We start from the raw sequence: 17,465 nt of genomic DNA, 5'->3' as shown, positions 1-17,465 counted from the left end.
GCTCATGTAAATAATGGGATGTGTTTCAGAGTATAAACTGGAGTAAGAGCTTGCAGCGTAATGAACCAATCCATCCATTTGTGAAACATGAAAGCCAAGGTAGTCTCAAACTTTTCGGAGTCCCTGTGCAAAAACTTAAAATGTGGCCCTCTAGGTTTTGGTCTTATATGAAAATATTATGAAGAAAAAATCATTGATAACTCATCAAATTCATAGCTAAAACTTATACTTCAAAAATACCAAATATTCAATTAAAATGTAAAGTTTGCAGCCAAGATAAATTACAAAAGATCTCACATAAAACCCTCAACAACTTCGTTGCCATTCCCATTCTCTCCGGTATTATCAACGGATTCCTTCTTCGTATAAGTGTGCTCTTCATTGACTAAATGACTTATTTCTCTGGTAAGGAACTTGTCAAGACTTCCCTATAAAGAATTAATTTTTTTTAATTCATATTATTTTTAATAGGATTAATTTCGGTTTACCTCCCTGAGGTTTAGGTGCACTATCATGTTAGTCCCTGTAGTTTCAATTTGATCAGTAACACCCCTAAACATTTTGATTTCAACAGCCGTGTCCAATTTCGATCTCTCTGTCCAAATTGGATGTTAACTCTGACAATGGAGCCCACTTTCACGGCTGAGATCATCATTTCAAAACAAAAATACCCGGAATGTTTTGAATCATCTTCTTCCTCCTCCTCTTCTAATTCTCCTCTCCATCAACTGCGAACAACCCAAGTTATCATTCACTCGCAAAAGTGATTCTGAACAACTAACTATTTTTGCAAGAAGAGAATTAAATGCATTATCACGGTGATTATACCCATGATTGAATTAGTTGGCTCTTCTCTAAGTAATTTCACCCATTTATCCACGGTACCTTTCCATTTCTTGAAAAAAACAACCCCAAAATGAATTATAGAATTGACAATGAAGAACTCAGAATTTAATCAATCAATTGCAATGGAAGAAGTTTAAACCATAAAAGTTGCTTGGCCAATGTCCGAACAACCTCACTGCTTTGATGTTGCTTGAGTAATCGACTCACTTGCCTCCTAATCACCCAAAACAATCAAAATGAATGAATCTGATTTCAACAATCTCCAATGTTTGATCAAAGAAAGCTACTAATTACCTTGAGGTTTTGGAATGATATATCCATGTCGACTAGGCTTTGAAGCAATTCAATCAGAGAATCCTCAGACGGAAAAATATGAACAACCACAAACAAGCATCAATACAAAACAGAACTAAGAACAAAAACCCAAATATGAAAATAAGAGATTGAATCCATAGACCTGATCAAGACACTCAAACTGCTTCTTGATATCAACAATCTTCTTGGGCTCATCATCGAACAATCCATCGAGGGATCCAACTCTTCTTCCTCCTCATCCTCCTCGTCTCTGTTATCCAGAGACTGTGGCGTCACCGGCGAAACTCCTTTGCTACCTAGGTACAAAAATTTGGATCATTTGCTATCTGGGTTGGTGCTTTGAGCTCCAAAGATGAGTCATTTTGCAATCTGGGTCTGTAAATTCGATTAAGAAGATGTTGGGATTGAGGTAGAGGAAGAAGGGTTTGAGGATTGGGACTCTAGTGTTTGGAGGAGTTGGAGTTTTTGGGTGAGGGAGGTTCATCAAGGTCAGACCAGGTTAGAGAGAGAGAGAGAGAGAGAGAGAGAGAGGACGTCGTAGAGGGATTTAAAAAAAGAAAGAAAAAAAAATCCTGATATGACCATTTAAGCCTTGAAAGTGGGCCATATCATCAAAGTTAACGTCCAATTTGGACGGAGTAAGTAAAATTGGACACGGCTGATCAAATTAGAGAGTTTAGGGGTGTTACTGATTAAATTGAAAACACAGAGACTAACATAATGTTGGACCCAAACCTCAGGGTGATAAACTGAATCTAATCCTTTTTAATATAAGAATTGAACATACTATTAGGAAGATTGGGATTATACAAATTGAATTATTAAATAATAATTGAACAAATACTAAGCAAAATATTTATTCATTTCTGATCCACAAATCAATTAATCATACTTGAGTCGTGACTAGGGTCTAGAAATTACTGATGAGAATATGTGACTCATTGTGCTTCAAAGTCTCTAATTGAATAATGAAGACTTGAAGTGGGACTGTGGGAGTCTAAGTGAGAACTGGGTCTACTCTAATTTGAGATTTTTTTTAGGGCAATCGGAGAATGAAAAATGATAAACATTAAAGAAAGATAGATGGGAAGTAATAAAGAGGCCACTGAGAATTGAGGAGGGACTCAGGGGCGAGAGATTGAACGCAGGAAAAAAGAAGAAGAAGGCCGAGCCCTACTCCATACTGTTTTTTATATTTAATTATATAAACATAAAGCCTTCACTCAAAAATTGTGGCCCTCTCAGTTTGGGGCCCTGTGCTGTCGCGCTTCTTGCATAGCATCAGAGCCGGCTCTGATAAAAGCCAACTCCTACTAGCCAGCCAAAGGATGACGTTCATCCTAGGCGAGCAGAAGCTCGCTCAACCAAACTAAAACTAAACCATTCCATTAATCCACTGAAGGATGAAAACACAGAAGATGATCGAAGCAGAGACTTCAAAAAAACATGTACATACAAATTCGAGTACGTGGAGGGAGGCAACTACCTTTATCTCTTCTAGCAGAATTAGGCCTCATACTAGATAAGGTAAAATTTATACAGATCAAGACTTTTCAATGGTAAGCTTTCATTGAAAAAGTCCATACTTGGCCTTCTTCCTAAAGAATATTCATCAATAACTTGGGACTACAAGCCAATTCCAGGAGTTTTGCCTTTGCCTGCTTAAGTTCTGAAACTTGCCTCCACCAATTCCTGAGCACCGGAGTGAAGCTTTTGCTGGTGAGAATTTCTCACCAATTAACTTTGGACCAGGGATAAAACTTAAAAGAACAAGCAGCCTTTCATAAAGATCGAGAAGATTCTTCCCTGTAAAAATTATTTTACAGAAAATTACCATGGTTAAGTTAAGTTTGTGTTATTCATGTTCATGCATCCCTTCCCTATTATATCAGAAATCCAAATCATTTTGAAATTTACAATGGAGTTCAATAGATTCATCACAAACAAAGTCAGGCTCACGAATAGATCAAATAAAAATATGGATAGTTGATGATAAGTGAATTGTGATAAATGCTTTGTCACAGTAACACAGGTGGCGACATACCCTTCCAACTTATTGAGGGTAATTATTCAAATAAAAAAAGAATTATAAGTTATATCAGAACCATATTAACTAATTATATCGATCTTCTCCTCATGGCTTGGGAGCGAGACCAGCCTTAAGCTTTTGAATGGTAGCTACGTCAGTCTTGAAGGACAAAGCCAAGACATTGTCATCGATGTTGGTGGCGAACAAAGTGGAAGGAATTGACACAGTTCCTGCACTTGCACTTCCAAAAGCAGAAATTGCTATAGCTGGGTTTTCTGAGTCAGCATTGTATTGGAAGTGCACGAGTCCCTTGGGAAAAACAAACAGGTCACCTACCTGAAGAGTCTGAGTAAAGAGGTTGTTTTTTGTGTCGACAAAGCCAACTTCAAGGGAACCGCCAACAAGGAAGAGGAGCTCAGCAGAGCGAGGATGAGTGTGAGGTGGGTTAGTAGTGCCAGAAGGGAATTCAAGAACTGCATATGAAACACTCTGACCATTAAGAGCAGGGAACTCAGCGGAGGTTGCCTTCAGAACTGTGAAGTTTTTGGGATCATCTTCTTCAAAGATAACACGCATGCCGGTGTATGTGAAAAAGTTTCCATCTACTGTTCCATTTGGAGGCGCAATGAAGTCACTAAGAATATCTGGATCTCCGGCCATTGCCATTTCGGCGATTGCAAGAGAACAGATTATTAGTGAGAAGAATTTTAGGGTGGAAGTTCTCGAGGCCATTTGATTGACTTGTATTGAAATGGGATTGGTATTGTTGGATGTGATAGTACTTCTGAAATGGATGAAGTGCTATTTATAGAGTTTTCAATCGTGTTGCTGCAGGCCGGCCTACCTATAGTGTCAACTGGCATAGTGATGAAAATTACGAAGTTTTCTTGTTTCGTAGCTGCAAATTTACAGTTGTTTCTCTTGATCGAAATAGCTAGATACCAAGAACTTAAAGACATGTTTCGATCATCTCCATCTGTCTTTACTAACTATAGAATGGAATAGCTAGAGTCGAAGCATATGCTCAGATCTTCCTCTCTTTTGAAAAAAACAAAGATTCGTAGCTTCTATGTATTTTGCGGGGTAACAATAATCTTCAAAATTATTGAAGCCTGCTAGCAGCTAGTTCATCAACTATATATGGTTAATTGGTGGGAGCTGCTAGCATCAAGTACGTGTAAAAAGTCTAAAGGGAGAGGCATAATTTGAATCGATACAAACTAAGTAATAAATCATTGATCGTACGTAGATGAAAATGCAATAGAAGCAATAGGACTGTCCGACTTTTACATGGAACACAGAAGACGTACATGCACGATAGATACATATGATAAAGGAGTGCATAAAAGCTATTTTATACCTTCAATTAGAATTGGGGCACGTGAGAGTAATTCCTTATAGATCTCGAGTTGAGACCAAGACCACTGGGAGCCATTAACAATTGATACATCTCATAGAGGCCGCCTGTGGATACAACATAATCACTAAAATTGTTGCGGATTAGAAAGCATGATTAATTTGCTATCGTAAATTTCACCTTAATGTCAATTTGTTACTTTAGATCTTATATATTTCAGTGAATTACCTGAAGTTTTATACATATTTGTTATCCTATCTAGGTTTTCAAAATTAGCAACTTGCTACCGGTCTATCAAATTAATTAAGTTTTGTCAATTCCTCTTGTATCATTAACACAAACAGCAACAATCTTGATTAAAACAAAACTACCAAAATGTTCCCATGTGTTGTCCACACATATGTTTGGACTAGGGCATTGACATAAACAAGTTAATTTAACGGAAGTGAAGCAGATTGTCAAATTTTGAAAACCTATGTAGGAAATTGGTTAAATTAAAACCTAAATTGTTATACCCCACACCCAAATTTTTATTGGTTTACTAGTCATTTGGACGGTAAATAGCAATCGCCTTCACTTTTACCTTCATTTCTGTAGTTTTGGGGAATTAAAAGTCGACTTTTTATTTTGTTCACATTTTGAGGAAACTTCTTTCTGGAAGTTGTAGAGGGCGTTAAACTGAGTTCGTGGACATGAGACATGCTAAAATTGGAGTTCGAATGAAGAAGTTACGATATGAAAAGCAAAAGTTACTATTTTGGGGAACCTACTATAAATATCAGTATGTTGACTCTTCCATTTTTAGTAATTTCCATTTCAGTCACAGCACCAACGTTTGCATTTTCTCCCGAGATAGACGCAGATTACCTACCAGACTTGAATCGGAAATCCGGAAATTTCTCCTCCATCCGGCCACCTCAAACCACGGTGCCTGTACCGTTCGAATCACCTTCTTTTCCTCCACATACGCATGGGTGTAATTCGGGCTATCCAGCCGTGAGGAATGAGAAGCGACAAGAAAACTATTTGCGGTGCCGAATGGAGAAACCAGTTTTGTTTGCCAGATTCCGGCCACCTACGGCGACGCCACCACCTGGGTTTTGAGCCCATGCTCCGTTGATCTTCCAAGTACAAGTCTCATAACTCGATTTGATTGGAGAAGTGAAAATTGAAGCATTGAAGAAATCGGACCCCGTGTGCTTTCGAAGCAAATTCCAGCCAAATGGCTTAAATCCTGACTTCGTCGTAGTTTTAAGAATGGTTGGGCTTATTGTAAGAAACAATCTGGCATAGGTATTGTCAGAGGTGGCAGTGAGTGGGGCCCACATGCAACATCTTGTTGCCGCGCATGGGGGTGCATTCAGCAGTTTCTGGTGTTTTACTTTGGTGTGTTGGATAGATATCATCATTACGAACATGTGGATATAGCTTGATAGCAATATGATTGATAGGAATTTTTGAAGTTTTGGGAATTTGGGTTTCGAATCAGGAAGATCTGACAGTTGGATCGACCCCATTTTTTAGATAAGTTGCTATAGTTATTGAGTCGACGTAATCTATGAAATTTGAGCTCATTCTGATATAGTTTCAAGCTTTTGATGAATTATCATTTTGAGAGTTTCGATTTTTGTTAGGGTCTATTTAGTTCTGATTCTCAAAAACAGTTATTCATAATACCAATTTGTTCAGGACCACGTGTAGATTTGCTCGAGGAGGCAGCTGCGGCAGTGGTTGGTGAACTTGGCTAGAGTATGGCTACAATTGGGGGCGGTAATTGTCGTCAGGTCCGAGCTCACGTTTGAGGCCGAAATTGAAATTCTTGAAGAGGACGCCAGGCCAGCAGACAACAAGCTTGTGGAAGACATTCAGAACGACGTCGCCCTAAAGCATCGAGAACACGGAATTCATTTTGTAATGGTCAAACGAGCTTGGGTAACTGGAGGGGGGGAGAGAGAGCTATTAGTCGACTTTTTGTAATTGTTGTTATTTTTAGTTTCCTAAAGTATCATAAGGCACATCTAAGTGACATTTTTATATATTTTTTTTTATCATTTTTCCTTATAATTTTACTTTTAAGTTTCATATGAAGCCCTCATTTCAATTGTTCGCCTCAGGCCTCCTAAAAGTTAGGACCGTTGGCCTTGTACTTATTGATGTTCATGCATCCCTATTATATCAGAAATATTAATTGAAATAATTTCGCAATTTACAATGGAGTTCAACAGACTCACAAGTAGATCGAATATTAAAAAGTGGATCTATATAATTGATGATAAATGAAATGTGAGAAATGATTTTAACATTATAACAGTAACACAGGTTGCTGAATACCCTTCCAGCTTATTGAGGGTATTTATTCAAATTGGAAAATCATAACGAGTAAAACAGAACTACCAAGCGAAACTAATTAAACTACTTATAATAATCTTCTCCTCATGGCTTGGGAGAGAGACCAGCCTTAAGCTGTTGAATTGTAGCTATATCAGTCTTGAAGGACAAAGCCAAGGCATTGTCATCGATGTTGGTGGCGAACAAAGTGGAAGAAATTGACACAGTTCCTGCACTTGCACTTCCAAAAGCAGAAATTGCTGTAGCCGAGTTTTGTGAATCGGCATTGTACTGGTAGTGAACAAGTCCCTTTGGAAAAACAAACAGGTCACCTACCTGAAGAGTCTGAGTAAAGAGGTTGTTTTTTGTGTCGACAAAGCCAACCTCAAGGGTACCGTCAACAAGGAAGAGGAGCTCAACAGAGCGAGGATGAGTGTGAGGTGGGTTAGTAATGCCAGATGGAAATTCAAGTACTGCATATGAAACACTCTGACCATTAAGGGCAGGGAACTCAGCGGAGGTTGCCTTCAGAATTGTGAAGTTTTTAGGCTCATCTTCTTCAAAGACAACACGCATGCCGGTGTATGTGAAGAAGTTTCCATCTACTGTTCCATTAGGAGGCGCCACTACTAGAATTATGCTCATAGACATCACGACAATTAAATCGGTGAGAAATACACGTGATGTAAAACAATGTCATTAACATCGATTCCTCAAAAACCTATTTGTATGCATATAACTGACATCGTTTTTTACTGTTGACCGATGTCTATATTTTGATTCTAAAATTTTCAAAAACGCGGAAACACTAAGTTCAAACTTTTAAGGAACGCGGGGAACAAAATTTTCATTCCCCACACTTAATATTTTTCCAACACACTTAACTTTCACACAATTGAAAACTAGTGACCCATTTTCTCTCTTGCTATTCCCCGAACCCTAGCCCTCTCCTCCTTCCTCTCCCACTCTCTTTCCACGGCCACCACCGATTCCCTCTTCTCCGCTCACTCCCGTTACTATCTCTTTCTCTCATTCACCGCCTCCGCCCTCTTGCCGGCGCCATCACCTCCACGAGCAAGCTCTCTCTCTCTCTCTCTCTCTCTCTCTCTCTCTCTCTCTCTCTCTCTCTCTCTCCCTCTCAGATCTCGGAAGACTGAAAGAAGGCAAAGAATCCTTCTCTCAATCTCTCTCTCGAATTAGGGAAATCGATTGTTTCTATGAACCAAGACAACATCCCAGGGGTGACCGGCACCGTTCTGTCAGAGAAATCTCAGGCGCTGCGCAATTGATTATCAGTAATTGTAGTTCGAACGCACCATTTTGATTCGCAGCAGTCAATTTGAAGGTATTGGAGTTCGATTCACAGCAGGCCATTTGAAGGTATGATTCCAATTGATTCCATTATAACTCTGGGTTTAAGTGTCTATGCTTTTCTGGGGAATCGTTGTGGGGTATTCCAGCTGCTATCCTTTCACTTGTGAATGGGAAACCTCCGATATGTATGAAGTTCCTCTCTGCTTCTGCCAATGAAAAAGTCAAAAAACTTTTATCTGGTCATTAAAGTATATCATTATAAATTTAGTTGCTGGGTTGATTTTCAGGTGATTGTGTTTATAGTACAGGTGATTATGTTTAGTTGCTGAGTTGGATTTCATTTAGAATTTGTCAACAGTATGATTGTTGGTAATGTATGAACTGTTTTGATTGTCAAGCAAACTTGATTAAGTTTTGATAATTGAGTTGTGGAGAGCATGAACTATTGGTAATGTAGCCATTAAGAGTTTAATATAGTCGACGGAGTTCGATCGTGAGTATTAGATTTAGCTCACATGTATTAGGAGAATCCATGATTGGGAGTGCTTGTCATTTGGCCTTTTCTATTTTGTTGAGAAACTAAAAATAAAATAATTTTAACAACTTGAATCATCCTGCTCCAGCCAAAAGTAAAAGCAGTTTCAATGCTGGGAAATCACTTGTTGGAACAACATAGTGGACATCATTGTTAGGTCCCCCATCAAATCTTTGATTGTATTCAGCTGTGCTTTGAAATGGTGTCATTCAATGGTCCTTTTGAATTGCTATTAGATTGTGGATTTTGATTTAGCCATAAGTTGCAAAGCTGGGTTTCCAAGTTTTGAAAATAGCCCTTAGAAAAGATGGGTTGGTGGAGGAACTTTATGTTGACCTTGCTTTCTAGTTTTAGTACTATTTCAATGTCTGTGTTTTCTTAATTAAAGTTTTAGTGATTGAATTGGGTTGGTGCAGGTTTCCCCCCTTGGTGGAGCATTCTGCGCATGTACTAGGCATTTCTTTTATAACACTGAGTGTCTTGAGGTAAGATCATGTTTAGTGCAGCTGTAACTGTGGTCACAGAGTACAAGGATAATGATAAATTGAGTATGCATTTTCAAATCTTCAGACACCTTAGAAACAACTGGTGCTTCGATGTGATGCGAGGCATTGCAGCTATTAGCAGAGGATTAAAGCAGAAAGCAAAATTGAAGGTCAGTAAAATTTCAATGAATGTTGAGCAGTTACAGCTAAATGTATAATATGGTCAATTTCTTTATAATTGGTTTGCTCTTCATTATCAAATGATTAATATTTTTAGGCTTTTAGGCTATGGGCTTCATTTGATGTGATATTGGAGGTTGCATATGAATTTGAAGGTTGCATATATTCAAGAGGCTGAGAGAGCCAAGTTTTTTGACACTCAGAGGGATAGGTTACACTGGAAACGAAAAGAAGAGGTTTAGTTTTGAATTTCATTCAGTTTTTTGTTGTTTAGTTAAAAAAAAAAAAAAATTTCTCCGAGTTTGATCGTCACAGACCCCATCCAAAACTAATCTTTAGACCATAATTGATATCATCCCAAAACTAATCTTTAGACCATAATTGATATCATCTTCAGTTGTCTAGAGCCTTATTGCAAAAAAGTAGAGCTACCAAGTCTCAGCAGGCTGTTGCAAAGGTAATTCTACTTCTTCTTGCCTATGTTGTTTTGTAATGGCTATTTTTATGACAGTATGAATGCACATCTTTCTTTCTATAGCATTTGGAACCACAAAGCCACTGATAATGAGTTGATGGAACTGGTAATCTTAATAGTGGAGTCATTAGAATGAGCATAGCACTTCTAGTATGCTTTATATTGTGAAAGGTTAGACTAGAAGGACTCATCTGGTTTTTAATTGCGCACAACCTGAGTTCAACATAAAATCTAAGTTCTAAGTGAATTCTACACCCTAAAGAGAGCAACCGGTTAATAGCAATAGGTAATAATTGGCCTGCCAAGAAAGGAATTCTGTCTGTACATATGAGACAACCTACTGAGAACTTAAGTTGAGAAAACCATATAAGAGGGGACTAAGATGCATCTATCTAGTTGTGAGTATCACCAATTCACATTTATCTAATTATGATATGTAAGTCCTCAAGTTAGGCTCTTATTAGAATGCCGACACCAATTCACATTCAATCTAATCATGATATGTAAGTCCTCAAGTTATTGGTTAGGTGTTTTAATTTTCTCCTGTAATACATATGGAACATTAGTTTGTGTACTTGGGGTTTTTGTATAAGTATAAAATTTGTTGGTCGGTGTTTGAAGTAGATATTGAATCAGTAGTGAAGTAAATGGTACTGCTTTGTTTCTAAATACATATAATAACATGTTTTTGTTTCTTTATTTTGTTTTTACTCTTATAGTTATTTGATTGTTTTATTATGCTTGATTACAGGTATCATAAGTGAGCTCCCGTTTGGGCAGGGCTGGTACTGCGGGACTTGGGAAGGCTGTGGAAGTTTTGGACACCCTTGGCAGTAGCATGACAAATTGAAACCCTAGTAGTGGTTTTACCTCTGGGGTTACACAAAAGGGAACAAAATTTCAATTTTGGCTTTTGAAGTTGCAAACACAATTGTTAAGGGTTCAAATTTAATGAAACATTTGAAAGAGGTTGTGCTTCCATATGAAGGGGTACAGAATTTAATATCGAGAGATATGGATGAACTCCTGAGAACTGCTGCAGCTGACAAGAGGTTGGTAGAGAAACTTTTCCATCTATACTTTTCTGGATGTTTAGAAAAGCTGTATTTGTTATTACCATCAATCTTTAAATAATAATATATGAAGGTTGGAGAATAATTTATGGTTTTATTGTCAAATCCTGGCAGAGAAGAACTTAGCGTCTTTTCGGGAGAAGTTGTGCATTTCAAATTTTCAATGTCAAGGTGCTTTGATGTAAAAGAAGCTTCAGGCTATCGTCTTAGTTCTTTGTCTTTGTATCTCCAGGCATTGCAGTTGGGACAAGACTCGGAACTTCTTCGGTTGTCTTTGAAAATCTGAAATTAGTGTGCAGTAAGAAGAAGGCGTGTGATCTAGGAATGGGTTTTCGGTTTTTTGCCTTTTTTTTTGTTCTAAGTTAATGTTTTTGTGATTCTTTCTTGTCAATCTCTTTGAAATCGGATTGGGGTTTGCAGAAAATAGAAGGAAGCTTGGTGTTGTTGAGTTTATTCTTTTGAGGTATAGTTCGTAAACCTGGATTTTTTTTTTTATTGGGATTTATTTTCTTTGTTTTTTTCTGTTGATTATCTGCTCTAAGATGAGGTGAGAGGGTTGGATTTTATTTGATCTTGAGTATCAGAGCTTTTTCCAATTTTTGATCTATTGATAAAAGGTAGTCATGAAATATCAGTAGTTCATAGAATTTCTTTTTCACTTGCGTATATGTGAGTTGGAAGCTAAATAAAAAAAAAAAAAATTAACAACTATATGAAATGTATCAGTTTGATTTGGTTTGTAAATTTTTTTTTTTTTGCGCAGGAACCATCTGAGAATTTCAAAGGCAAGGGTTGTGAACATCTAGGTTTGGTTTCTGCAATTTTGTTGCTTTATATTAGCTTGTTCTGTGAAATTGGAAATGTACTTTTTGAATTAGCAACTATCTAGGAAATGTTTCTGTTATCTTTGTTCTGGTGAATGAAAGAGAGTATTTAATTATATGTAAGTTGCATATAAATGGTTAAACTTGAAATGAACATATTAGTTGGCAGTAGAACCACTAGCTATAGCATATCAGTTGGTCTTATAACTATGAATTTGTTATGATGGAAGGGACATCCTTGTTGTGGAAACTTTTTGGGGTTTGTGATTTTTTCAAATACTTTGATGGTGGTGTTTTGTGAATCAGAAAAAAACATTTGTGATGTGGGAGGACCATCGAGTACTCGTGTTTTCTTTGCTCTGCTTAATCATGTTTTCTACAATCATTTCTTGCAGCTTGCTCTCCTAAAGATGCAAAAATGTATATGCGCGGGGATCATGTGGCATTAGGACAGGGGGGTGCCAATCCAGTTTCTCAACTCAACTTCCAGGCAATACTTCTTTCTGTTACTAAATTCATGATTTCAGTTTGATTGAGTTAATTTATATCATTGCCTATCATCTGTTCAGAATGTTAAAGTGTTGCATAGAGACACCATATTGGCTTTTCAAATCTCTTAATTATATCTCAGCATAATTTTTGTTATTATTTTGATTCATCCTTCAATATTGATTTCAGCTGAGCTTTGTTTTCTTTAGAATTGGACATTCCAACTTGACGAGGTGCACGTTGAGGTGATTGACTATTTGCAGACTTTGCTATAGATGCTGACTAGCAAAGTGATTTTCAGTAAGGCTAGCCAGATTTTTTATGAACCATTTGGGAATAGTTGTATTGTTGCAGCAACTATGAACAAAACTACATGTACACTTATTGCAATGGTATGTTTTAGGCTAGCCTTGAAGTAGGTTGGGGTATTTTTGCCTATTTTTTGAACTATTAACATCTTTGATGTTGGATACAAATTAATGCAATGCCTCATATTCAAATTATTGGGATTTCATGTTGTCAAATGTGGATTAGATAGATGCATTGTAGCAGCAATTACAAAGTTAGTGGACATCATGCTCATGTAAAGGACATGATGTATATACGTTTATTTCAAATCAGTATTAAACTACAAAAATGATGTCATTAATTAAAGAGATGATACATCAGATTGGAAACAAAATCGATGTCTCTTTATTCAGTGCACATCGAGTTATAAAGTAAGAAACGACGTAACACACCTCAATGGACATCAACTTATTAAGTAAGAAACGATGTAACACATCTCAATGGACATCGACTTTTTAAGTAAGAAACGATGTAAAACAACGCAATGGACATCAACTTATTAAGTAAGAAACAATGTAAAACAACGAAATTGACATCGATTTATTAAATGAGAAACGATGTCTAGTATAAGTATGAACATCGGTGACAACCTCAAAACTGATGTTTAATATAAGCTTGCACATCACTTCGTAAAAGGAAACGATGTTTAACATAATAATGAACATCGGTCCAGTAATGCAAAAGAATGTAGATTCAATCTTAAATAGTTTGATATATGGCAAGCACCCGTAAAGCTTATAAACAGCAGGCAAATTTCAAAAATACCGATGTGTAAGAATATATTACACATCATTTCTAGAATGAGTAACGATGTTAAAATGACTACTAGTGCTATTGGACATATATTTCGTTAACATTAAATGCATAAATATGAAGGTTTAATAATATCTAAAAACACCAATTTGTGATCATAATAGCAGTTTAACATCGAGTCTAGAATCTAATCCGATGTTTATTGTTGTATGGGACATCGGTTTTTAACCGATGTATATTTTTGGCGATCTTTTACATCACCCACTAACATATGTGTACAAATTTTTTTTTACATCGGTTTCTGGCCGATGTATATGAGAAAAATTCTAGAAGTGCGCAATGAAGTCACTAAGAATATCTGGATCTCCAGCCATTGCCATTTTGGCGATTGCAAGAGAACAGATTAGTAATGCGAAGAATTTGAGGGTGGAAGTTCTAGAGGCCATTTGATTGACTTGTATAGTTGTATTAAAATGTGATTTGTATTGTTGGATGTGGTACTTTTAAGATGGATGAAGAGCTATTTATAGAGTTTTCAATCGTGTGATTGGAGTTGAACATAGTAGTGTTGCTGCAGGCCGGCCTACCTATGGTGTCAACTGGCATACTGATGAAAATTACAAAGCATTTCTTGTTTAATTTGTAGCTGCAAATTTACAGTTTTGTTTCTCTTGATCGAAATAGCTAGATACCAAGAACTTCAAGACATGTTTTGACTTTTGATCATCTCCATCTATCCTTACTAATTAAACTATAGAATTAATGGAATAGAGTAGAAGCATATGCTCAGATCTTCCTCTCTTTTGAAAAAAAAAAAAAATCAGGAAGATCCGTAGCTTCTATGTTCATTGCGGGGTAACAATAATCTTCAAAATTATTGAAGCCTATTTCAACTAGTTCATCAACCACTTGCCCTAGAGCCCTAGCTCTATTTCAACTAATGTTAATTAGTGGGAGCTGCTAGCTTCAAATACGTATGAAAAGGGAGAGGCTTAATTTGAAACTATACAAGACTAAGTAATAAATCATTGACGTACGGTATGTAGATGAAAATGCAATAGAAGCAATAGCACGAACTGTCCGACTTTTACATGGAACACTGAGGGTAGAAAAGAATACTTCAATTCAGGGTTAATTCGATAAAAATATTCATCCCACAATGGGGATATATATATACAAATACAAATGAGTAGTCTAACTCTAATAGGAAACAATCTTTCCATAATTACAGGATATTCTAATTAAATAAAATCCTAATTACATGGATTTACAGCGATTCTACACTCCCCCTCAAGTTGGTGCATAGATGTCTATCATGCCCAACTTGTCAACCGAGCTGTCAAATACCTTCCTGGACACTCCTTTAGTACGAACATCAGCTAATTACTCCTCTGAGTTTACAAATGGAAAGCAAATAACCTTTCTGTCAAGATTTTCTTTAATAAAATGACGGTCAACCTCCACATGCTTTATTCTATCATGCTGAACTGGATTATGTGCAATCTCAATGGCAGCTGTATTATCACAATGCAAATCCATAGGCTTTTTAAGCTTGTAACCCAGGTCCTTCAAGACATTACGAATCCACAATATTTCACATACTCCATGTGCCATACCTCGGAACTCAGCTTCTGCACTTGATCTGGCAACGACTTTTTGCTTTTTGCTACGCCAAGTGACAAGGTTCCCTCCAACAAAAGTGAAGTACCCAGATGTAGAACGTCTATCCGTTTTATCACCAGCCCAATCTGCATCTGTGTATCCAACAACTTCTAATTCATCTTTTTTCTGAAACAGTAACCCTTTACCTGGCGCCCTCTTCAAGTACCTCAAAATACGAAAGACTGCATCCATATGCTCTTCACTAGGACAATGCATAAATTGACTAACAACACTCAAAGCATAAGCAATATCAGGTCTAGTATGTGAAAGATAAATCAACCTTCCTACAAGACGTTGATACCTCCCTTTATCAGTTGGCACTTGATCAGGATAGATAGCAAGTCCGTGATTCATCTCAATGGTGTCTCGATGGGTCGGCAGTCCAGCATCCCCGTTTCAGCAAGTAAATCAAGAACATATTTCCTCTGTGAAAGTGAAATCCCCTTCTTAGACCTTGCAACTTCAATACCCAAAAAATACTTTAGTTGTCCCAGATCCTTCATTTCAAACTCCTTTGACAAATACTTTTGCAATTCATTTATCTCCTTCGGATCATCTCCTGTAACAATCATGTCATTAACATACACAATAAGAGCTGTAATCTTACCATTCTTGCGCTTGATGAACAAGGTATGGTCAGAATTGCTCTGTCTATATCCAAAGGCTTTCATGGACTTTGAAAATCTTCCAAACCAAGCTCTTGGAGACTGCTTTAGGCCATACAAAGACTTCTTCAATTTACACACCTTGCCAACATCACTTGGGTAATTCTTAACACCTGGGGGCATATCCATGTACACTTCTTCCTCCAAATTCCCATTAAGAAACGCATTCTTCACATCAAACTGGTGCAAGGGCCAATCTTTGTTTGCTGCAAGTGAGATTAGAATCCGGACAATATTAATCTTTGCCACAGGTGCAAAAGTCTCCTCATAATCAATCCCATAGCGTTGTGTATATCCTTTGGCAACCAACCTCGCTTTGTATCTATTAATAGTTCCATCTGCATCAAGCTTCACAGTAAATACCCAACGACATCCTACAGTCTTCTTTCCAACCGGCATAGGTACTACCTCCCATGTTGCATTTTTCTGAAGAGCTTCCAATTCTTCATTCATCGCCTTGGTCCATTTTGGATTCGTCAATGCATCCTGCGCGTTACTAGGAATAGATACAGTAGATAATTGATCAACAACAAGTGCATGTGACCCAGAAATCCTATGGTTAGACATAAAATTAGCTATAGGGTATTTAGCTTTGGCTTTGATATCTGGTTCATATTGTTTCTTAGGAATTCCCTTGGTAACCCTTTGTGATTTCCTAGGTTCCACACTTTCTAACCCAGAAGACTCATTAAAGTTTAGGGGTACCTGAGGTGGATCATTCTGACTGGGATCTTCAGTTGGTGAGACAGAAGGGGGAATATCTTGTGTGTGAGCTTCAGATACGTCTTGATTTTGTTTCAAATTATCCAGAAAAGTCGTCTCTTCTGTCTCGGAATTCACAACGCTCTGTTCGGCAGTTTCAGCAGTTGCATTCTCTGTTTCGGAATTCACAACACTCTGTTCGGCAGTCACATTCCTTGTTTCGGAATTCACAACACTCCGTTCGGCAGTTGCATTTTCTGTTTCGGAATTTACAACACTCTGTTCGGCAGTCGCATTCCTTGTTTCGGAATTTCTACCTTCAAAAGTCAACACTCTTGGCCAGTTCACAGATGTCACAGTGGAAATCCAAATCACTAACAACTGAAAACAATTGAGGTTGCAGCTTCTTAAGATAACGAAAGGATAGATGACCTAAACGGCGATGCCATAACCATACAGCTTCCTTCGCATTCTCTACCCCGTTGATCTGATTAGCTTGTCCCAAAAGATGCTTCTGTTTCTTTCCTGTCTCTGTCATATCCAAATAGTATAATTTCCCCCTTCTAACACCATAACCAAGAATCCGTCGAGTCAGAATGTCCTGAAACACACAGAAAGACGGATAGAAGGTCACAATACATGCAAGAGCTAAAATAACTTGACCAACAGACAGGAGATTATAAGCTAGTGATGGAACAACTAAGACAGATTCAAGGGTTAAGGTATCAGATAAAGCAATAGAACCTTCTCCGGTGACCGGAGTTGGAGTACCATCAGCAGTAGAGACAACGTCTTGAGGGGAAAGTCTAAGGTTTTTCACAAGACTAGGGTCATTGGTCATATGGTCAGATGCACCTGTATCAATTATCCATGTACTATTAAAAGTAACCTTACCCTTCATACCTGACTGCGCTACATTAGCGGAGGCATTGTCTAGGTAAACTTCCTCTTTAGTAGCAACAGCGGCCTTGCCCAGATTCTTTCGCGGTTTCTTGGTGAAGTCCCACCAATCAGGGTAACCAATCACTTCATAGCACCGCTCCTTGCTATGACCTAATTCCCCACAGATAATGCACCTTTTGTTT

The 17,465-nt window shown here is 37.6% G+C and overlaps 2 protein-coding genes across 2 annotated transcripts; both read right to left on the bottom strand.

Annotated features, from left to right (window-relative positions):
- Window positions 1–3,295: 3,295 nt before the first annotated feature.
- On the bottom strand, window positions 3,296–3,922 carry LOC112167796 (putative germin-like protein 9-2). The gene has a single exon (XM_024304868.2). It carries the CDS (start codon window positions 3,920–3,922, stop codon window positions 3,296–3,298), a length of 627 nt encoding a protein of 208 aa, XP_024160636.1.
- A 3,058-nt stretch (window positions 3,923–6,980) lies between these two features.
- Window positions 6,981–13,797, bottom strand: LOC112203883 (putative germin-like protein 9-2). Its single transcript, XM_024344788.2, has 2 exons — window positions 13,690–13,797; window positions 6,981–7,499 (listed from the first exon to the last, which is right to left on the bottom strand). Exons 1-2 carry the CDS (start codon window positions 13,795–13,797, stop codon window positions 6,981–6,983), a joined length of 627 nt encoding a protein of 208 aa, XP_024200556.2.
- Between the last annotated feature and the right edge of the window lie 3,668 nt (window positions 13,798–17,465).

The sequence above is a fragment of the Rosa chinensis genome, chromosome 5 (assembly GCF_002994745.2).
Source record: "Rosa chinensis cultivar Old Blush chromosome 5, RchiOBHm-V2, whole genome shotgun sequence".
In the NCBI taxonomy this organism is placed as follows: Eukaryota; Viridiplantae; Streptophyta; class Magnoliopsida; order Rosales; family Rosaceae; genus Rosa; species Rosa chinensis.
The sequence above is the reverse complement of the archived record's forward strand: the minus strand, read 5'-3'. Positions and strand labels throughout refer to the sequence as shown.